We start from the raw sequence: 24,905 nt of genomic DNA on the forward strand, positions 1-24,905 counted from the left end.
ATAAATATAAAACTAAGTTTTCAGTTTTATAAAAACAAAAATTGAAGATTTAAAATTAATAAAATAATAAAACAAGGATAAAAATAAATCTGAATTGCTATAACTAAAAATAAAATAACACACACACAAGTGAAAATGATTACTCTTATGTTTAAGTATCTGGCAGACTAGAAATAATGAACTAAACATTATGTAATGCTAAATTAAAAAATGAATATAGGTGGGCAAAATAAAAGTGGCCTCAGGAAATAAAAATGTAAAAATGAAAACAAAAAGTAATATTAAATTACTAACATTTATTGATTTTCAATTACAGTGCTTTTGAAAAAAAATGTTTACAATGTCATTTTAAAGTCTCTGCTCAAAACATGAACATGTCGTCTCGTATAGGATATTTTTGAATCTTGAAGTACCTCTTGGCAGTTACACACCTCCTGTTCTATAAACTATTTAGATTTTTCCACTTAGACAGCTGAATATGCCTTTTTCTTCATCATATAATAAATTTTAGCTAGTTTATTTAGAAGAAGCAATCATGTGTGTTGCTTTAATAGAAAACTTGTTTATATTCATAATTTTTATTTTGGGTCACATGATTTCGTACAATGTAGTCCCTAAATTTTAATGGTATATAACATAAAACTGATTCAATTACAAAAATATAGAGATATATGTTCTGAGATTGATGTTTTGGAATTATCATCATTTTGGAATTATCCAAGTTTCTCTGTAATGTCTTCAAATAAGTATGCATTTATCACATTGCTTAGACATATATTTCAATGAATTAAAATCAACTGGGCTGAATTATTGAACTGAATCACAATCAACTCCAAATGACCATAGTTAAAAAATTGCTATATCGATGTTATATCTTTTACAATGCAAAACCTAAACATTACTAAGAAGCATCACGTCATAAACCATGCTAAACATAACATGTGTTCATGCAAATGCCATACCTTATACATAAGTTACATAAGGTGTAATTATTTCCTTGTACGAAGTAAAGGAAGTATTCTGATCGTGAAAAATTTTGGTTTTCAGACTTCAACGGAAATACCCATTTGACCATCCCTGAATCCTCGTGAACTTTCTTTTATAGAATATTTTGTCTCAAACTCTGGACTTTTATTTTAATTTTAGAAATAAAACATCTGAACAGGGGCTGGGCTATATAGTTGATGCAATGTAATGCCAAAGTTCAGATCTTGATAAAGTGGCAAGTTCTCAACCACTTTTATAATGTCTGAATCACTCACTGGTTGACATGATTACTGATCACAATAAAAATGAAAAAAAATAAAAATAAAATTTAGTGGACTGTATTGATTTATTGTTGCTTAATGATTGCACATAAACGATCTGCACTCTTTCACTGTTACTCACGCAGTCGATCATAATTCAAAAGTACACAAAACACAACCATCCATACCCTCACCTTCTACTCATACAACACACCAAAGAACAGACAAGCACCTATACAAAACACACACACACACACACGCCCGCTCATAAATCTCACATGTACACATTACTTTATCCATGACGCCCACCTTGAACGGCACAATCTTCAACTACAAATTGAACAAATTAGAAATAAAACCTTAACTAATAAACTGTTCATAGTAATGACTTAATTAGTATTGTCAGTGGTAGAAATCTGTAATAAGCACAATTTGGTAATTGGGTCTCTAAAGAACACCCCTTTTAGTCTTTATTGTAATAACTCCGTACTGTGCTGTCTTCTGATGGATGAAGTTTGATGATTTGAGCCATTCTCCATTGTAAAGGTGGAACTGAATCTTCCTTGATGACAACCATATCTACAATTTTTAAATTGGGTGAGGAACTGGAATTTTCTTCTTTTCTGCAGGCAGTTTAAATAGTCCAGTGACCAACAAAACCAAAAATGTTGAAATAACTGCTGCACTTGCTGCCAGTGGGATAGTTGATTGATTTGGAGACCAGGATTGGTGGTGAGGACATCACCAATTAGGAAATGAGAAGGGGTAAGAGCAGATAGGTAATTTGGTTGATCTGAAAGAGGGATTAATGGATGCGAGTTAATGCATGCCTCTATCTGAGTTAATGTCACAAACTGTGTATAGGTTAGAACTGATGTTCTCATTGTCTGCCTTAGGTGAAGTTTGACAAGTCTGACAGAGAACTCCCACAGTCCTCCAAAATGTGGAGCCTTGGGTGGTATTTCATCTTGAACTAAAAACACTGATAATGTTTTTGAAATTTTTACCCTTTTGTAAATCACAAAGTTCTTGTAGTTCTCGTTGAGCACCAACAAAATTTTTTCCATTATTGAAATACATATCCTTGGGCTTTCCACATCTTGACATGAAACTTTTCAGTGCTGCTATGAGACACTGTGGTGAGATCTTCAACTAATTCTAAATGAAGTGCCTTAGTACTGAAGCAAACAAAGAGAGTAATATAGCATTTTGTTGGAACAGATCCTCCCCTTTTGTTTAATCTGACATTGAAGGGTCCACAATAATCTAACCCTGTGGTGTAAAAAGGACGGAGTGTTGCTTGTTCTCTTGACTTTGTCAGGTCACCCATGATTTGAGTTTGAAGTTTAGGATTTGCCTTGAAACAAGTGATACATTGATAATATATTTTACTGACTAAGTTTCTGCCATTGACTGGCCAATATTTTTGATGAATAATATTTAACAATAGTTGTGGTCCTGCATGAAATGATTTTATATGAAAATGTTTAGCAATTAATTCTGTGCATATGTGACTCTTGGGTAGAACTATTGGATGAATTTGATCTGTAAGCTTGAGTGTTGTAATCGCCCACCAACTAGTATTATATCATGCTGGTTCAAGAATGGACTTAATGAGATGAGTTTACTTGCCTTGGACAATTGGTTTCCTAGTTTCAAGGAATGAATATCAGTTGAAAATGACTCTCTTTGCACAATTTTTACCAGTGCGTGCTCTGCTATCTGAAGTTCAAGCACTGGTAATTGACCGCTGAAACGAGGATTACACAACTGTGAGTTATGAATGAATTGAAGACAATAACTCATAACTCGCTGAACCTTGATAAAACATGAGAATTTTCCAAAATGAATTGTTCCTCAGTAGTAACACTCTACAATACTGAATGACGACGCACAGGCGTCTGGTCACAATCAGGAAGGCAAATTGGTTCATCTGGAGATACAACTGATGTGTGTAAGAATGCTGGTCCCTTCCAATACAAGCTGGCATTGACAATCTTACATGGTCAAAGGAAGCCCTCTAGATAGATGGTCCACTGGGTTATTTTCGCTCCTAACATGCTTCCACAAACTGACCTTAGCATTGGTTTGTATTTTGGAAACTCGAATTGTCACAAAGGTTGTCCAGTGAGAGAACAGAGCTTGAATCCAGGCCAATGTTGTGGAATCAGTATAATACGAGACAGAATCAATGTGGAGGTGCATTGCGTTTCTTGTTGTTTTGCATAACTCAGTAAGTAGTATGGCTCCACACAACTCCAGTCTGGATAGAGAAATTTTCTTTAGTGGTGCGACCCAAGATTTTGAAGTGATTAGATGAACTGAGATGTTACTATCATGGTCAACACACTTAAGATAGACGCATGCACCATAATCAGCTTCAGACGCGTCAGAGAATCAATGTAATTCTGTTCTTCAAATTGTCCCTTTTTTAGAAACTATGGCTCTCTCTTGGAATACAAATTTTTGATAATATGTCCCTTTGAAATTGAGTCCACATATGAAGCATTTCTTCTGGCACGACCTCATCCCATCCAAGTTGGTAGGAGACCACAGTTGTTGCATAATTAATTTGGCTTTTAAGATGACTGGTCCAATAATTCCTAGAGAATCGAAAATCCTTCCTATAGCTAATAATATTGTTCGTTTGGTTACATTGTTGGTTTCGGTTTCTTCATGGAAGGAAAACTGAAATACATCTTGTCTCGGATTCCATATAAGACCAAGAGTTTTCACTGTAGTGTCTTGATTAATTTCAAAACAATCACTGCTTCTATCCTCTGATGGAATGTCAGATAGGATGTCAAAATGATTTGAAGTCCCATTTTCTTAGATGGAATCCTCCTCGATGAAGGACTTCACTCACTCAAGTCATGAAGCAGGTTTTTGGCGTTTTTTACCATGCTGGTACCTGATATAACATTGTCTACATAAAAATTGTTCATGAGTACCTCGCATACAGTTGGGAAGGAAGATTTTTCATCGAGTGCCAGCTGGTTTAGAGTCCTCGTGGCAAGGTAAGGAGTGCTAACTGTGCCATAGGTAATGGTTAGCAATTTGAAGGTCTTCTTGTCATTCTCTCCATAAAATTAACTGTAGATTTTGTTGTGCTGGATTGATGTTGACTTGATGATACATTTTTTCAATGTCTCCAGTAATAACAAATGGATGAGTTCTAAATCTAATGATAATGCTGACAAGATCAGATTGTATGACTGGTCCTACCATAGAGATGTCATTTAATGAAACACCAGAACTTGTTTTGGCTGATGCATCGAACACAACTCGCAATTTTGTGGTTGTTAAATCATTTCTCGCCACTGCATGATGCCTTTGATGAATCAGCTTCAGAAGTTGTTATTTCTTTCACATGTCCTAGAATTTTGTATTCCTTCATGAATTCAATGTACTGTGAATGCATGTCCAGTTTACTAGATAAGCGTCTCTCCATTGTCATAAATCTTCTAAATGCAGCATCCCTTGACTCTCCAAGTTCATTAACATCACCCTTTAAAGGAATATTCACACAGTATCTTCATCTTACGTGATCATTTCTGGGAATTGTTTTACAAACAGTTCTTCACAAAGTTTATCATGTCCAGTATGTTGCTTTTCAGAACCAGTCTTCTATTTCACAAAATCTGTGAACAATCTTATTAATGTCATTCAGTGTATATAAATTCCATGTTGTGGTAATGTGTGATGTAGTGGAGTTGCCCCACAACCTTGCCAGAGATGATCCAACCAAGCACAGTGTTTTGGAGTGTTGGTGATGAATTATAAAATTTGAATCTTCTATCTCGTAGCAAATCAAAGAATAACTCAGCTCCGACAAGTAAGTCAACCCTCACTTGGTTGATTAAAATAAGGATCTGCTAGCTGAACATTTTGAGGAATTTTCAAGTGTGATTGGCTAATTGATACGGTAGGTAACTCCTTTGTAATTGATGGCAAGACAACACAATCGGTAGTGGCAGAAAATGAATTACTTCTTGAACTGATAATACACTAACTACCATTGATGTTCCAATCTCACACACTTCTACTGAAAGGTTTGCTGTTGGTAAACTAAGTTTTTTGACAATTTTTTCAGTTGCAAAATTTGATTGTGACTGAATCTAACAGAACACGACAAAAATGCGGAGTTCCTCTGTGGTCTAGAATGGACACAAGAGCTGTAGACAATAGCACGGATGATGAAGAAATACCCTGCCTTGAAATGTGTGATGTGGCTGTAACTACATCAGTTGCTTTAGAATCAGTATTAGAAACAGATGGATTTGATTTAGTACGCAAAGAGTTGTTGACATTTTCTGAATAATGTTAATAATGTATTGTGCTATTTACCGCAAATTTTGCATGAACCAGCACCACAAGATTTAATTTTGTGATCACCAGAAGAAAGAAAATTGAAGCACAGTCTCAACTTCCGAACTTCCTTTTCCTTATCACTAATGAATAGTGATTTGAATGCTTCACTTAAATATAACGGTTGTGAATTAGTGGGCAGTGAACTTTTTTTAACAGATGAAAGGTAATTAGTGGTACGAACATGATTTTTGTATTTTGCCTTGACCTCGATACAGAATTTCCCATTTGTGGTTGGTTTAAAGCAGATGTTGATGGTATGGACTCAACTGCTTCTAAAATTTGATACCTTTTTTAAAAAAATTTAGTTAAATCAGATAAGGTAGGTACCTCATTGGAATTTATTTCAGATTCCCATTGCCGGTGAGTTGTTCTGTCCAGTTTGGTGACAATTAAATAAATAATTAATGTGTCCCAGGATTCTGTGGGTTGACCTAATCCCTGAAGGGCAAGCATATGTTTCTGTACATCATCAATCAACCTTCTCAACTGGGAACTAGATTCCTTATCTATTTTAATTAAACTGAAAATGGCTGCAACATGTTTATTTACTAAATATCTTTTGTTTTGAAACTTTCTACTTATAAATCCCAACCGATTTTGTCATTTTCAGCCACGCCTTCCAACGACTGTAAAATGTTAGCAGCTCTTGCTGGTTCAGCACAAAACGTCCTTCAAAGATAATTTTAAGTAATGGAATTTTTGACAATCTGATAGGTTTCAATTTTCAAGAATGATTTAAATCTATCATGAAGTGACGCCCATTCATCGTAATCACCCGAATATGAGGGCAGTTTTAGGGTAATGTAAACTGGGGATGAACCCAATCCGATTCATTATTTTCGTCAGTTGTTTTGAGTTTTAAACGCACAGTTTCACCTTTTGTTAGAACGTGGATTTTATTTTGAGCTTCTGTCAATAATTTGAAGTACATATCTTCAAATTCTTTTCAATCAACATCATGGCTGCCTGAGTTATCTACAATGTCGACTTCTATTTGTATTTTTTTGAATTCCGATAACACTTCTGGGAGTTTAGCTAACCTAATTTTCAACTTGTTTACATCATTTGACGATTTGAGAAAATGACTAAATCTAGTCAAGCGTCCCTTAGCACCTCTTTTTATGTTTAAAGCGTTTAATTCTTCCTTGGATGACATTATAAATAATAACATAGTAATTAATTTTACTCTTGTAATTATCGTGTAGTTTACAAATAACTATGTAAGTCATGACAATGACCTTACTGCAATGATGTATGATCGCACATTTTTTTTGTCACAGCCACAATGATTGGATAGAAGCATGCACTAATTAGGAAAGTATAATATATAAGTACATAATATGGTATATAAATAATAATGAAATAAATGATGAAGAGTAAGGTAAGAATGTAAGGGATTGACTTAAGTGATTGACTGGTTAATGATTTGAAGGAAACATAAGGAATTACAATTATAATTAGGGATGGTCTTTCTTTCTTTTTCTTGTTTAGCCTCCGGTAACTACCGTTTAGATAATACTTCAGAGGATGAATGAGGATGATATGTATGAGTGTGAATGAAGTGTAGTCTTGTACATTCTCAGTTCGACCATACCTGAGATGTGTGGTTAATTGAAACCCAACCACCAGAGAACACCGGTATCCAAGATCTAGTATTCAAATCCATGTAAAAATAACTGGCTTTACTAGGACTTGAACGCTGTAACTCTCGACTTCCAAATCAGCTGATTTGGGAAGACGCGTTAACCACTAGACCAACCCGGTGGGTAATTAGGGATGGCCTGGAAAACATTAACTTGGCGTATCACTAGTTATAATGGGTTTGTTTATAGTATTGTGAAATTAGGTTTTAACTTACCTGGTCTTGAAGCGATAACTGCAACTGACGTTATGTAGGCTCCAGTAGGTTGTAAGCACAAAATGTCGTAAGCACAACACAAGGTCAATGGAACGGCCGACGTACTAAACACTAGGCTGATTAGTTGCTGCGTAATTTAACGTAGTACGCTCACTTCCACAATAAAGTAATGTAATAAGCACAGTACACCACTATGAAATGATGATTAATTTATAGTTCACTACTGCATGATAAAATGATGATCCATTAATTATTCACTGCTACACAATGATCTGGCTGAACTCAAACATCTGGTCAGAGTACCAACTTGGTTGACATGGTTATTGATCACAATGAAAATGAAAAAAAAAAATCACTAATGTAGTGGACTGGATTGATTTATTGTTGCTTAATAATTGCACATAAACGATCTACCCCCACCCTTTCACTGTTACTCATGCACTTGATCATAATTCAAAAGTACACAAAATGCAACCATCCATTCACACAGTACACCAAAGAACAGGCAAGCACCTACACAACACACGCACATGCACACACACATGCTCACAAATTTCACATGTACACATTACACTATCCACTCACAGAAATGTGTAAAATTTAAATGAGTCCTCCCTATAAATTTTTTAGATCTTTTTTGCATTTTGGTAAAATTTTTGCCACATTTAAAGCAAAATCTGACTAAATTTCATAGTAAAATTTGAACTAAATGTCAAAGATAATGAATGTGATGGGCAATTAATCATTTGTTCCTATGCTAAACAGTAATGCCAATCACATGTATCTCTATAAGGAAAGGGAATAAAAGTTTTATTTTTGAATAGACCTCCTAATTTTGCAATTTAAAAGCTACATTTAAAAACTAAGGTAATCAATTCAAAATTTGACTGATTTTCAATAAAGAAAGGGGTACATTATATTTTGTTTTACAAATCTGTCTTGATCAGTATTCTTGTGAATGATAATAATACTGGGTGAATATTTGCAACACAAGAGATACCCTCAAAAATTGTTTTATCTGGGAGTAATATTGTCTGGAATATAGCCAGTCCTTAAAGTGAATACAGTGAAGGTGTTACTTGTAGGGCTGAATATCTCTTAGTCACTACTTATATAATTCATAATATATAATTTTCACAAATTTCTGAAAATAAAAGTACAGATTAATGACATAAAATGAAATGTCAACAGCTTTAAAGAGATTACTAAGTTTAATATCAAAAATAAAAAGTTAATATATACTGAATTTTTATTCATCTTAATTCAAAAATTAATTAAACAAAATAGTTATAATTACATAATATACTCTTCGGTTATCTACTAAAACTAATGATACTTTTATTAGGTGTATGCTATAATTTAATTGTAAATCACACGCAATTTAAGTAAAAATTTAATTAAGAACTTTTGATTAAATTCAGTTTCTTAAAACAGGGTTCCTAACAACTTTACCTCAAACACATTAGAATGTTCTTCTTAAACATGTACATGAAACTCTTATCACCAAAAATGTCAACCAAATTTTGTGATCCAAATTTCTGTTCACACTATTGTGTGATACTTTCAAAAATCTACTACAGGTCTCATAATTTAATTAACTAACAAAAATATGAAATGAAATAACATCTTATATTAGTATGTTAAATATCTATATGTATATGCATGCCTGAACAAAACATTCCTACCATACCATATACAATGTGATCTCTTTCAATTTCATAATTTTTTTTAGGTTACAAACTAACATATACAGGTGTCCCATTTGAAATGCCCTATTTCTATTTTACTATCTCCTAAAATATTATAAATATTGCAATGAAACAAAAATTAAATTAGAGCCTGTATTATCAAGTTATAACATTACATCACATCACTTCCACATGTGCCCCACTAATCACACGAAGAATATCCAACTGAAATCCTTCAATGAACATGGCAATAAATCACCTATCGGCTGGATATTCTTCATGAAACTGGTGGGGCAGATGTGAAAGTGATGTGATGTAATGTGATTTTTTGTTATAAAATGATAAGACAGGCTTTAACTTAATTTTTGTTTAATGTCAATATATGTAATAATTTGGGAGATGAAGTTAAATAAAAATAGGGCATTTCAAATGGCACATCTGTATGTGTGTATGTATATATATAAATTAAAATGAATTAATTTTAAAAGAAATTAAATAGTTTTTTAAATATATAAAATAAACAATGCCTGTTCATTTGTTCCATACTCATGCGTAAAGTGCTGTTTCAATTTTAACATTGTATGGTTCACTGTTTTACATTATAAAACTATATAAAAATTGATATAAATTCAACCACAAATTAAAAAAAATAAATAAAAATAAAATAGCTTAATAAATAAATAATTAGTGTTGAATGTGTTAAATAAATAAGATTTTTTTGTTATTCTAGCATCCCACATACAAGATAGCACTTTCTGTTATACACAATGGGTTGAGGTTATAAAAAAATTTGAGACTCAAAATAATCCAACAACTACTACTTTTTAAATGAACTGGAATGTGATTATATCTGTTTTGGTAGCTGAAAAATATCTGATGAAACATTTTAGCAGATACCAAGGAAAGGGCATTGAACAGAGCAACTTGTCATAAAATGGAATCAAAATAACTAACTGATTAACTTATATTAAAAAAAGTATCTTAGTACGCACCAGACATATTTGCACCTGCCATAATTCCAGTAACACCACTAAAAAGAACACCAAAAACGGAGGAAAAATGGATTAGTTCACCATCAGATGTATAATCTTTAGAGTATGAGGGATACAGATTGCTTTTTAATGTTTCAGTAGATAACCCTGTATAGGTACCATTCACATGATATGTAGCATTCTGAACAAGAGTGTTTGCATCTGGGATGGGTACCTACAATACAAAAAAAATTCTTCAATGATTTACAGTAAAAACAAATAAATGATTGATAACTTTAACAAAAGCAAAAGGAAATAGTATAAACTAAACACAGGTAAGACTAAACTGCCACTCAGTTTGCAGATAATGTATACTTTAGAAAGGATACATATAATGCACATAAAATTTTGCAATGTAAATGGCACTCACTGAATCCAATAAGCAATAAAAAATGGTTATTACTGGATAAAGTCCAGAGGTATAAAACAAAATTATTTTAAATCAATTAAAAATGCTACTTTTAAAAATTCATTAACAATATTTTTCAACACAGAAAGATGAACAATTGCGTTATCTTTATGTATTTATTACATTAGAAATAATTCATGTAACATCATTAATGTAAAAAAAAAATTACAAAATTTCACTATAAAAAAGGAAATCATTCTAAATTGTCTAACAGATATGTGTACATTTGAAAAAAGGTGTATGCATTCACTGTTTAATCTCACAAACCTGACGTTTTGTAACATGACATCATCCATAATGTCAAACAGTGATGACATTGAGTTTAGACAAACATTACATTATAGATAAATTGTACAGTGGTTCATAAGTAACACAACCCAAAAAAGATGTTGATCCTACACTTATTATCGATCCTACCAGTAGTTATAGAATTCCTGACAAAGCAGATATTTTGCCGAGACAAGGTAAAAGGGTACAGATCACATGACTTGTTGTCCCTCCATCTGTATCAGTTGTTTTGTAATAATACAACAAGCATGCCATTTCCAAAGGCCCAGTATACATTACTGTAGATCATTTTTTTAATCATTTGGTCTAATTCTGAATCCCAGGATGTTTTTATGGCTAATTTACCATGCGGTAGTACCAGATAAAAATACTATTAATTATTTAGTGTCTAGATTTTGTGAAATAGAAATATCTATCTAATAGGTATAAAAATATAAATATCTACTAGACATTTACATTTATCTAATAAAAAAATAAATATCTAACAGATTTTGTGAAATAGCAGCTGATCGTAAACGTAGTCTTACATAATATTAGTTTGTAAGATATTCATCAATAGCTTTTACATTTTTCAAGAAAGCAAGTCTGGAAAATTTCTAAATAGACAAGTTGGTTGAGGTTATTCACAAGACTATAAAAAACTTTGAGTAGTGTAAGAACTTAGAGGATCTAGCTTTAACAGACAACTTCAGAACTGTAGGTAGTTCAAATATTTCACTGAAGGTGGTGTGCATGTTTTGGAGATTAGTTTTTATTCAGATGAACTATATTTTCATCTTTCTGGTTACATTAATAGTCAAACAACAGAATATAAAATTCTGGGAATCTTCACATTTATCATAAAAGACACTGCAAATTTTATAACAAATTTTAAGTTTGCAATTTTATAACAAAGAATGATAGGATCCATTTTTCAATTAAATATTTACTGCAGAACGCTATTCAGAAATTATTAAAACTTTTGTAGCCTTGCTTGAAATCACCAAAGAGCAAAACTGCTGGTTACAGCAAGATGGTGCTGCACTGCCAATTTGACTATGAAATTGTGTGGTTTGTTTTATGAATGTGTAATTTCTCATAGGTTACATCCTCCTTAGACTCTGGATTTATCAAACTAAATTTTTATTTATATGAGGTTATCTAAAGGTAATGCTTTCTTTTGGTGAATTGAAAGAAAATGTTGAAGACTGAATCTCTAATGAATTTGCATTGTATATGAAGAAATGAGTTGATACCTGCATTAATATTCAAGATGGACATTTAAAAAATTTATTTTGATATGCAAGTAGACAAAAATTAAAAATATAGTCTGTTAGTTTCCTATATAATTTAAATTTAATTAATTTGCTCACGTCATTAAATAAATAGTTTGTTTTACACACTGGGTGCGTGACTTTATCAAAACCTGTAATCTGTTTAAAATTATATTCTACTCTCTTATTTCCAATACTGAAAATTTACATCTATAAGATATTTATAAAGTACATCTATAAGATACTTACATCTATGTAAACATTGTATTTTTATTGTTGAATTAACCAACATCAATGCAAATTTCTTAAGCTGTGTATTAAATAAAAGCATTTAAAATGCTAAAGATATACAATTGGCTCCTCGTATCTCATATTAGAATAATGTTTATTCTAATAGTTACTCATAATCATATATAAATCAATTACATATGGACAAATAATCTATAGATATGCAAATGCAACAAAATTTTCTCAAGCACAACTCAGGTTACCAAGCATTATAATTTTAAAATTTGTAAGAAAATTAATGCAAATATATGGCTGAACTTAAATGGTCATTACTTAGGCGAGGAAATAACCATTCTCTTGGAGTCAATGGAACTCACTACTCCATTGTTATAATCATATCATATTCTGCACAATTTTTCTGAAATAATGGTTTACTGAAAAATGGTTTATTGTTATATTGAAAAAAAAAATTATATGCTATGGAATTTGCAGTTTATTGTACTGTTACAAAGTGATTTGTAATCATAGTGTTTCTGGGGATTTTCTCAGCCTCATTGGTTTTTAACCTTAAATATATAATGTACACCTACAACTGCCTATCATCTGAAATTTCAATTAATAATAATATTTTTAAATATGTTAATGATGAAAGTACATTCTCGATTCAATTTCAAATTTATTAGCATATTTAACTGTAATATAAAGGAAGCCATTCATCAAATATTAAGGCAGAGGATGCATGCAAAAATCATTAGTTGCTGCTTAGTTATTCAGATTGAAATTTTAAGTAAAGTGAATATAAGATTATAGGTTAAGGTACAGAAACAGAATTTAACCTTTTTAATTAAATACTTTTGCTTCTGTTTTGTTACATTTCTAAACAAAAGAATATATTACTAAAAATTATTTTGTTTGAAAAGAAGAGTGGTTAACAAAATGTTACGCTTTATAATGGTTACTATATAAATTATAGACACTATTTTAATATTAGAAAAACATCTCTAGAAAAATGTCAATGACTGAAAAAAAAAACAAGTGATGAAATTATGAAAAATATCCATATTTCTTAATAATGAAAAAGCTAATGAAATGCTTACTATAGTAACAATGAAAAAATGGTCCTACTCATGTTAGTGTGTCTGCACAAAGTAAACTGACTTTGATAGTAGTGAGATATATAATAAGGATCTATTTTTTGCAGAAATATTTATCAATGTATTCAAAAGAAAACAAGTAAGAAGTAAACTGTTTTGAGGAGTAAAATATTTTTTTACTGAATTTCACTCAAAACAAAATTGATCAGGATATTTATTTTTCTATAAGGCTAGAAAGTAAGCAACATAAGAATATAAAACATGTTGAAAAAAATTATTTTTATTCCATCAACCATTCCTTTGAACTGTTTTTAAATTCAGATTCCTCAAATTTTTTTGCTATAATATTTTGAAGTTTGTGCATGGAATATATATAAACATCATTATATTTACTGAAAAACTGATTGGTATTACTTAAGGCAGACAGTGATCTTCTGAACAAAACTGAGATGCTACAACTCTGCAACTAATTTTGGGTATTTTAAAGAATTAATCCTGCACTAATCTTCTAAAATTGTTTTACTTTTAAATGGTGTAATGAATCACAGCACATTTATAATGCACATTCTCATATCCTTCATTGAACTATCTGACCCTTTCTCTTACTATTTCGTTACCGCAATGTCCTGACTACATTGCCAAGTTTCAGAGTTGGCAGGCTTCCTGACAGATTTCAGCGCAAAAGATGTGAACAAAATCTGTTTTGTAATGACATCACTAGTTTGTTAAAACAGCAAGAAAACCATATTTTAGCAAAACGTGGTCTATGTGGTCTTGTACATAGCTTCAGGATGTTCGTAGATGGTACTTATGTTCCAAACTTATCTACTACTTGGTTAATGTGGTATTTCCAATTTTAATTTTTATCTGAATGAACAGCTGAAAAGTGCATTGTTATCACTATGCTTAACAGCACAGTTGGTCATCTTAATTTCATAATTTGCTTTATTTGAGCAGTCACTACATTTAAAGAAATTAGTTTTACACAATTACAACATTGATTTGGAACTAATCTATTCTATGTAACTCCTCATTTGTCTGGTTTCCCCAAAAAAGATTAATAAGAATGATGTTATGATTATTATTTGAAATAACAATATTAACATTTTTCAATATAGAAAAGGAAAAAAGTATAGAGACCAAAACATTGAACATACAACTTTAAGATATGCCTATCTTGCATTAATGTCATTAAAATGTTCTGTTTTCCATCATGTAAGCCCAATAAAATTTTGCTAAAAATTCTGTTAATTCCATAATTTTACATTTTTTTCTCTTCATACACACTTTTATAACTCTGTAGTGCACATTAAAAAAAATCTTCAATGTTTTTCCACTGCTTTCATGTTATTGAAAAAGGAATTATTTTATTTTACTTGATTCAATAAGCTGTAAAAAGGTGCCTGACATTAACCACCATTAAAAATAATAAAACATACCTGGTACCTAAACCATATTGATAATGATTTGATCAACATTCAGAAATCAACTTAGTTATTAGAATTTCAAGTTAATTCAATTTTGTTTTGGTTTTTATTTTAAATCAACTTTTTATGTCTGTGTATTTATGTAAAATATATGTATGGATTTCACTTTAGTTAGTAATTTTTAACTTTTAGTGTGTTTATAACTCATTGAAAAATAAATGCACAAATTAATTAACTAAGGAATTACAGACAATTAAGGGCTACAAATTTTAATCTTCCCCTGTTTTTGTGGCTGGATTTATGCCAATGTGTTTAGGGAAATGATGGAAACTTGTGCAACTTAATTAATCAGAAATATATATTTGAAAAGCTGGATTATAGCAAAAGGAAAAGGCTTTCTTGAAGTGGAGACTCAAATTATTCAAGAATGATGTGAAATAAATTCATAAAGTAACTTTTCTACATCATAATGTAAATGTAATTAATTAATAACTTAAGACTTCTATACTAAATCATTTAAGCTATTATAATACACAGATATTAATAGCCACGAGGAAGGATGGTGAAGATAAGTTGACAAGTTTATATTCAAACATAAGCTTATGATAAAATTTAACATTTTACACATAATACATTGTTCACAACCCCCAAAGAAAGCTACTTTCTGCACTTTATATGATAGTTTACATATATACTAATCGATCATTTGCTAGTTTACATATATACTAATCGAATTAAATAATTTTTATGTGAATGGAATGCCGATGGTTCATAAATCACATTCTTAACACTGCAGTCTTATTGATCAATGATTTGAAATTTCAATCAAACACTCTTTTTTCACATCAATGTTTATAAATAAAGTAGACAAGAAATAACTAAAATATATATTAGAAAGATGTGACATAAATCTTTTTTACTTATGTTTCTTAGGATTAATACTTGTACTGTGTTTTTATTGACAAATACAATACAAAATAAGATAAAAGTTAAACTTCAAAGAACCCAGTACAAAATAGTTAATATAAATATTTGTAAAATAAAAGTTTGACACTAACCTCAGAAGGACCCTGAGTACAAAAACTCACTATCACAGAAATCAGACTTATTGTAACTATGGCCAAAATAGAAACACTGGTCTTTGCAAACATTCCAGCACCAATTAAACACACTAGTAAGTTTAGCACATTAAGAATAGAACAGTACAAAAAACGCCACCATTCACCATCTGGTAAAATGGCTTTACCTTCTCCCACAAGATAGCCTGAAACAGTGTTAAAATTACATTAGTTATTTTCAATACAATGTAGAGTTTACTTGCTTAACATTAGTCCAGTATACAAAACTTTTAACCATACAAAAAATTTCAAACAAGCAGAAGTTTTGTACTAATACTGCAATTTAATGTAGAGAAAGGTTTGCATGATGTCTGGCAGTGGTTGAAGAAAAATTCTGACAGTTACGGTTTTTATTTTAAAAAAATACCTCTACAAATGAAATAAATATGTAAAATTGTTGTAATGTAAAATTTTACATAAAAAAAATTGATCATTGTTGTTTATATAAATAGAATGGTTTGAATAAAGTACAACTACAGGTAGGGAATTTCCATTAAGAATGAATTAAGTTGCGAACTGGAAAATTAAAATTTTTATGGGTACTTTTTAGTTAAATACAGCATAACTTTTTATAATTTGTGTCTAATTGTATTTTAAGGATGAATCCAAATTTGCAAATCAAAACTGAATGGAGGAGAGATGGTTTGTTTTAATAATACGAATTTAAAGAAAACCTGATTTTTAAGGAGTTATATACGAAGTGCTGTACAAAAATAAGGGCCAATTGGAAATAAAATAAGAAAAATTGAAAAGATGAAAAATTTATTAATGGTTTCAGATACAAGTACTTACATAATTACTTTATTTTTCTACATAATCACTATTTCATTCCAAACACTTTTGATAATGTAAAACAAGCTTCTTCATACACAAACTGTGAATAACTCCACTGCCTGGAATTGTAGCCACTTTTGCAAAGATTCTCAACTCTTCACTTTCCTCGAATTAAAGAAATGTAAGCCAGTTTTTGAGATGTAGGAAGAGATGGTAGTCAATGGGCGTGAGATCAGGACTATTTTGTTGTACATAATGTACAACAAAATTGAACTGTATACAGCTGCACATACAATCTAAAACGGTTGTTTTGAATTGTATGTAGATGTGCATTATTGTGAAGAACAATTCCTGATCTCAGTATTCCCCGTCATTGGTTTTGAATGGCACAATATAGTTTAGAAAAGTGTTTCACAACAGACTTGTGATGAGACGGATGTTCCAGGTTCCATGAAATCAATCAAAAGCAACTCTTTTGGTCCCAAAAGATAATTGCCATGATTTTCCTTCAAAACTTGACTTGTTTGAATTTTTTTAGTTTAGGTGAACCAAAATTATGCCACTGCATGGACTGTTGCTTCAACTCAGCATTGATGTATAAAACCCATCGGGTTGGTCTAGTGGTTAACGCGTCTTCCCAAATCAGCTGATTTGGAAAGTCGAGAGTTACAGCGTTCAAGTCCTAGTAAAGCCAGTTATTTTTACACGGATTTGAATACTAGATCGTGGATACCAGTGTTCTTTGGTGGTTGGGTTTCAATTAACCACACATCCCAGGAATGGTCGAACTGAGAATGTACAAGACTACACTTCATTTACACTCATACATATCATCCTTATTCATCCTCTGAAGAATTATCTAAACGATAGTTACCGGAGGCTAAACAGGAAAAAGAGAGCATTGATGTATTAAATCCATGTTTCATCACCAGTGATATTATGGCCATATGGTTTAAGCGATCAATAAAAGTATGTACATATGTCATTCTGCAAGCACTTGTCAACATTTTCGGCAGCCTTCGTGTACACAGTTTATGATGGCCTATAGTGTCAGTCACAATTCTTAACAATGTTGTCTTTGAAACTTCTGGAAATTCTAAAAAAGATTGTTAATCATAAAGCGAACATTTTCTCTCAGTCCAGACACTGCAGTAGTTTCAATGTTTCACAAAATTGACGGTGAATTTCAGCAGCATTATGTCCTTTTGAATTTAAAAATCTAATCACTGATCGACTGACTTCACAAATGGCAGGATTTGTAATTACTGAACTCATTTTAACATACTGTCTCACAAAAGCCAAACAATAATGAACAGACAGTAATGTGGCAGTTATATGCCCAACAGACCACTTAAAGCTACTGCGCATGTGCAAACCAATCATTGTTGCTGTAGCTATTTATTACTCATCGACCATTACTTTTGAACTGCAGCTCATATAATTCCTATAGTCTACAGTATGATATTACCTAATATCTACGTTTCTTTAATTTTTTCCTGTATTCAGTCTTTGGAATGTCCCTTCAGTTTACAGCAGTAATTAGAAACATTATTTGGGCTCCATTTTTCTTGGTAGCATGTTACCATCATTGACGTATCCTAGTGAAAGTATTCACCATGCTCATCATTTACACACAGCCAAGGTTAGGGGAAAAAGTACAACGGTTAAAGCAATATGTATTACGAGAGGTACTGCAGTTGTTCACTCATGAATTCTACATAATTCTGTCTTCTTTTTGCCAGGGATGATGTAAGAACATTTTGAAATCTATTTTTCTAAAAGGAATGATTCACAGCAAACAGTTAGTAATAATGTCATTTTATGATGTAATACCAAGTCACACATTACTCAACCATGCTGAACCATCTGTAAGAATGGTTCATTTAAAAATATCCTCAGACATTCATATTTCATTATTAATACAAACATTGATTCGGACAAAAAATCATTATAAGTGTTTAATCTTAGAGAAAATAAATTGTTTTAATAATTTTCATTTTTTAAGAGTGACAACTGCAAAAAATAAAATCCTTAGGAGAAATGTTGATGTCATATTTGCATTCAGAAAAATACATAAGAATAACTCAAATTATCTGTGTAACAAAACTCTTGTAGTTCAGTATTATTAATAACACAAAGTTTTTAGTCACTTTACACGATCTGCTCTTAACAATGATTGGGTGAAGATTATCTATTATTGAAAAACAATTGGATTTAATAAATTCTTTACAATTACAATAAGCAGTACATTTTGTTTAAATTTAAGCATTTCAACAAAATAAACATTAAATAGACATAAATAAACGCATACCCAGTTTTACTTCAATTTCCCTGCAGCAAATGTTCAAATTGGACTTCTTTTGTGGCAATACACTGCAGTAGCCAATGACTTACTGATTGTGTCACTACTTCAAAAATAGTTGTAGGTCTGATATGTCATGAATTTTCAATTCTATGTTAAAGAACTTCAATATTGAGACTAGTGTACAGTAAACCAAATTTCCAAAAAGGAAAGGAATTTCCAAATTTCCAGAGTTCCAAAAGGAAAAAAATCTATTGGGTTTATTCGAGTGATCTTGTGAGCTATTGATCCTGCACAAACCAATCTATCTATCAGAGACAAAGAACTAGTAGATACAATACCAGCTGTGTGGAGTACCATTGTGCACTAACTACATGTTATCTTCCTAGTTACCAAAAGACCACCATCCAAATAATTCCATATTAAGTTTTTTAGGTACAGTAATAATAATTCTCACTGTTCAATTGTGCTGGCAAGAAACATAGACTGGTCAGTGAATTATCTATGATTCAAGGCCAAACATCTATTGAAAATTATTGCTGAAACCTTGACTGTGTACAAGCATGAGGATTTTCTTGTACCCAATAATGATTATTGTGAAAATTGATCATTCCATTGCAATTGAGTCTACATTTATCAGTGAAATTCAGTGAGAAATAGCAGATTACTGGTCGCTTTTTGTAAAATTACCTTATAAAATGCTTGTCTCGACAGACGGTTATTTTCATTAATTATTTGTACTCTGCACATGATACTAATTTATCTGTTTTCTTCACAGATTTCTTCAGTCATATGATCAACAAGCTCATATAACCAACTCTTCTTGTACTGTCCTCTGGATTTTCCTCAATAAGTTGCAGTACTTGTTCTAACTCCAGTCCTCTTGTCTTCCTTGATCACAAGCTCTAGGATAGAAGTTTCTAGTTTTTCTTAACTTTTCCTGCAAAATAACCAAACACTATTTTCTAAGTGAAATGGAGGTTAGGAAAACACTCTGTATACAGACAACGCACTTCAGTTCAATTGCAGTCAGCCAATCCATATATAAGTTGCATGCCACTTTAATAAAAGAATAAACTTCCATTTTCAAAAAGTAAATAGGTAAATGGTAAATAGGAATAAAAAAAAAATGGTATCAAAACAATTTAACTAGTAATCAATATTAAAAAATATAAAAGAATACAATGACAATAAATGATAAAAAAAGATTAGTATAATAAAAATAACTCAGAAATATTAATATTACCACACTACCATATTCAATATAACAATTTTATTGCGATTGTACAGCTATAGAACTGTATTACTATTGTTATAATATTTATTGATTAACTATTTAGATTGTTTCAGTCAAATAAATTTTTAGTAGTTATAGATGAGATCTAGTTATACAATAACTGGGATGGCAGATGAAGGTAATTGAGTAAATCACCATTTTTTGTTAATTTTTATATATCGAATCCAAAAATGAATAACCAGGAACACTTTTGCCAATCTCTGTATAACTTACTAATTTTTATAAATTTCCACTACATTTGTAAATTATAATTTTTTTTAATTTGAAGTACTAAAAAAACATAAAATTGTTGGAATGCAATTAACAAAAACTTCTTATGTAAAGTCTATGGTATAGACCAAAGTTATAATTACGGGAAAATTCACATTTTCATGTAAAATGTTTTGAAAATTCAAAATATTTCCAGTCTGTATTTTTTTTACTGTTATCAACAGTGGTCATACTTTATTTAAGTTTATTTTAATAGAATTCTGAGTGCTCAGGTTTTAAAAAGCAGACACTGAATTTCTATAAAAATTTTCCCAGAGAACTAGAACCATTTTTATCCTTTTCATGATAATAGTCTACTCCAAACTTCAAGCAGATGGAAGAAATGTAGTGTGCAGAAAGGAATTACAGTAGCAGCAGAATGTGTTAGACATCTTATTTTTACGCTTTTATCCATAGTGGTTGGTGATGATATTAATTAAAAATCGAGAATAAACTTTTGTGACAAGCCAAATAAAATTTTATAATAAAAGTTCAAAATATTTGCAATCATCTTTACAACAATCCTTATAATTAGTTTGCTGTCCTCTCACTAATGTTGGCTATGTTACTGCTAGCAGTGTTTTTTTAATTAAACAAGATTAAAAAATGTGATTGAAAAATGTGCAAAATGTGAATTATGTTGTTAATTTTACATATTTTATAATGTTAAAGTCTGTTAAGATGTCAGACTGTTTTAATATTACAAATATCCAAAAAGGACATCCTGTTTAAGATTACATAAATCCAAAAAGAACATTAAAACTTGAACATTATGAAATACATAAACATGTAAATAAAAAAAACAAAAAAAAACAAAAAAAAAAAAAAAAAACACTGATGTTAATAAATAAATGATTAGAAAAATACATGTTAAATAAATTTTAAATACATGTTTGAAAACAATGAAAAACCAATTCAACAGTAATATCGGCTGATGTCATTGTGAAAACAGCAGTGACAGCAATGCAACTGTAGCAAACAGGGCTGAAAACCTTTTGAAGTAAACTTAAAAAAAAATGTTTTATTGTAGAATTTGGTTCAGTCACACCAAAAGTTCATACTTTTAAATTAGAAATGTTTCAGTAGGAAGACTTTCTAAGAGAGCAGTTAGTATTGAATTGGCAAAACAATCTACTGAAATGAACTGTGTAGTATATATGCTACTCATCAATAGCAGACTAATTATAATAATATAAGTTGTATGTCATGCAGTTATACACCACACATGTTTTCTTCACTTGCAACCACACAAGCATGGATTTGTATCTTTCAATGCTGTTGTGTCCTTGGAGTGTGTGTGTGTGTGTGTGTGCGAGCATGTGTGTAGGTTAAGATCATTGTTGTTTGTGTCAAGATGTTAAATTGTGTAGGTCAAATGTGAACATTGTCGCAGTGTTTTCTTTTGGTAGTGACCGACTAATTAATCAAAATAAAATAATTTTGTGGTGCTACCAGCGGCTATTTTTATTTCTTGTACAACCCCAAAAAATGTGTCACAGTGTTTATCATTTACTTGAGCAGAACCAAAGCCAAAATATTTTAAAGAAAAGTAGTATAAAGTTAGTGTGAAAATGATTGTATTAAAGTGGGATTTACTTTTAAAGAACATGTCTATGTACTTTTAATTGTCACATCATTTATAGGAAATTAATATATTATCTTTGCGAAATTATAGTTTATTGCATAAAAAATTGTTTATCCTTTTTAAATGCAAAGTCCTCTGCACCATTTGTGTCATAAGCTTTTATAAAGTGAGTGGCACTCTGAAGGCAGAAACTGAATAGATCTAAAATTATATTGTATTTGGCTGTTGAAAGAGCTTTGGATTCTTCAGAAATTGCATTCATTGTTTGCAGAAATGTAACATTTTGTCTGCAGAATCTTCTTAAATCTGTTTTTCTGAGACTATTACCTTCAAAACTAGTTTTAAAAAATACTTGGGATGTTTCCCTACTTTACTTTTACATGGATATAGAAGATAATAACAGCAGTTTCTATTATCTATCTTTGGCTATGGTATTTCAAAATGTCAAATAACTAAAGACAGATGACTGTTGTCACTTACTGATCTTTATCTCAGTAATATAATGGCACATGGTGTTTTTTCTTACTAGCTACATCACTTGTTATTAGCCAAAGGAGACAGACTCTGAAAAGTCATGTAAAAATGTCAAAATAAATTTTTTTTTCTAAATGCTGCATTTTACCCATTTTGTACAGAAAGGTTTTTTATATTAACTTTAATTTAAAGACAAAACTGTTCAGAACATTATTAATATACAATATATAAAATTTAATTGTCGGTCAGCTGTTATTGCCAACTCTTGAAATATTTAAAATCTCTCAGATAATTAAATATTTTTACAAACAACTTTTTAAATTTAAGTTATTTATTTTAGTATTATAAAGAAAATTTTTGTTATTTTCAAAAATGTAATGTTTATCCACATTTCTGTTTATTTTGAATTTCTGACAAAAGTTAAATTCCTGAAACTTTACAGAGGTGATTTACTAACCTTTTCTCAAAATAAATTCTCTATAAATGTCGCCAAAATTTTAATTAGTTTATTAGCAATTTAACGAAGTTAATTAAAAAAAACTCTTTTTTCAATTCCAATTTTTTGGACATCATCAGAAGCTCAAAAATATAGTTCTGGAACCTATCATTCAATTTTTTAGTTAAAAATAAAAAATCACCACATTCACCCCTTCATTTGGATCAAAAATCTCAGTGTTTGTCTTAATTTTACCTTTGGAGCAAAAATCAGGGCAAAAAATTTCACTAGCCAAAACACAGAAACAAATAAATGTTCTGGACATTGTTTGCAGGAACATTTTTTTATAATAATGTCCCAAATATGCTCCAATTATCTGAAGTATTGATGTGCAGTTTTTAATCACCTGTTAATATAATAATTTATTTATTAAACTTATTGCTTAATTTTTGAACAAATGGATTCATCATCAGTTATAAAATACTGTATCAGGAAATGAATAACAATCATTACATGTTAAATGTATATATGTATAAACTAAAATCTAATTTTAAATTTAAATCACTTATGTATTATGGTATATCAGATATAGTTTGTTCCACTCATGCAAAATAGTAAAAGTTAACTTACATACCTGAAGGCCCAAAGTTTTCAACTAAACCTTCAGCACAACCAACAATGTAAAGAGCACTACTCACTACATTAGCCAGAAAGAACAGTGTTCCAATTGATCCGCCAAATTCTGGACCAAGTGTTCTGCTAATCATAACTGAATATTTACATAAGAAAAATAGATTTCATAACTTGTAACAAAACCGTTAATACAATTTGTTTTAAAACTATTTATCCTGTTATTTATTACATATTATACAGTTAAAAAACTATTTACTAGAAAACAGAAAATATTATACTATAATTTGTTTCGTGAAAGCGAGCAGCAAACCAAAACATAACAGTATGATGATTCTAATTTAATTTGGTACAATACATCTGGGAAAAAACAATTCTTTTTACTTTTAACATTAAAATGAACTAACTTGTAAATGAATAACTAACTAGTAACCAACTATTACGAATAACTAACAAGTAAATAAATAGCTTGTAATAAAAAAATTAGAAAATTTTGAAAAAAATTATATATTTACCTTAAAAATAAAAATTTTAATTAAGTACACTCATTATATTAAAATTTCTCAAGTAAAGTAGAAAAAATATTAGTTATTTCAAAGTATTTCATCAATATCTAATTAGCTACTGTCTATTGGACTATGTCATCATTTCTCAAATTTATCACTATATCTTCAATAATATTTTCATGTAAACTGTCTGCTCGCATTCCATACTTTTTGTTATTCTTTAATTACATGTTGAATGCAATTTTTCCAAACATTTGCATCTACTCTATTAATACCTTCTGGGTCATTCCACATCAAATCAATAAAAATAAATGTATTTATCAGATTCATGTCCAGTAATTCAAATAAAATGGCTCTACCCATGAAGTGATGAAAAAAATTTTTTTTCAGACTTTTCAGTCACTTAGTTTTCTGTGTAGGACCCTGTAAAAAAGCAGTAAACAAGGTTCAAAAGAATAAATTTCTAAGCTCCTATAAGAGAAAGAGAGCTCATTTTGGTGTCAGTTTAAAGAACTTGGAATGGGCTTTCATATGACATCTCACGTGGCAAGGTGTTGTGATAATAATAATTCAAGATCACCAAAAAACATTATTTGACCTTGAATATATCCAAAAGGGTATTTTTTTAAATTTGAAAAAA

General features: G+C 30.5%; 1 protein-coding gene across 2 annotated transcripts in view; it reads right to left on the minus strand.

The window, feature by feature from the left end:
* Positions 1–24,905, minus strand: part of LOC142331070 (solute carrier family 12 member 9) — a 126,595-nt gene that overhangs the window by 73,004 nt on the left and 28,686 nt on the right. For both annotated transcript variants that reach the window (XM_075376736.1, XM_075376727.1), the window contains 3 exons: positions 23,764–23,898; positions 15,953–16,158; positions 10,157–10,370 (listed from right to left, as the gene is read on the minus strand). In XM_075376736.1, coding sequence (XP_075232851.1) covers positions 10,157–10,370; positions 15,953–16,158; positions 23,764–23,898 — 555 coding nt within the window. The remainder of the gene's footprint in view (positions 1–10,156; positions 10,371–15,952; positions 16,159–23,763; positions 23,899–24,905) is intronic.

The sequence above is a fragment of the Lycorma delicatula genome, chromosome 1, assembly GCF_047948215.1.
Source record: "Lycorma delicatula isolate Av1 chromosome 1, ASM4794821v1, whole genome shotgun sequence".
Lineage (NCBI taxonomy): Eukaryota > Metazoa > Arthropoda > Insecta > Hemiptera > Fulgoridae > Lycorma > Lycorma delicatula.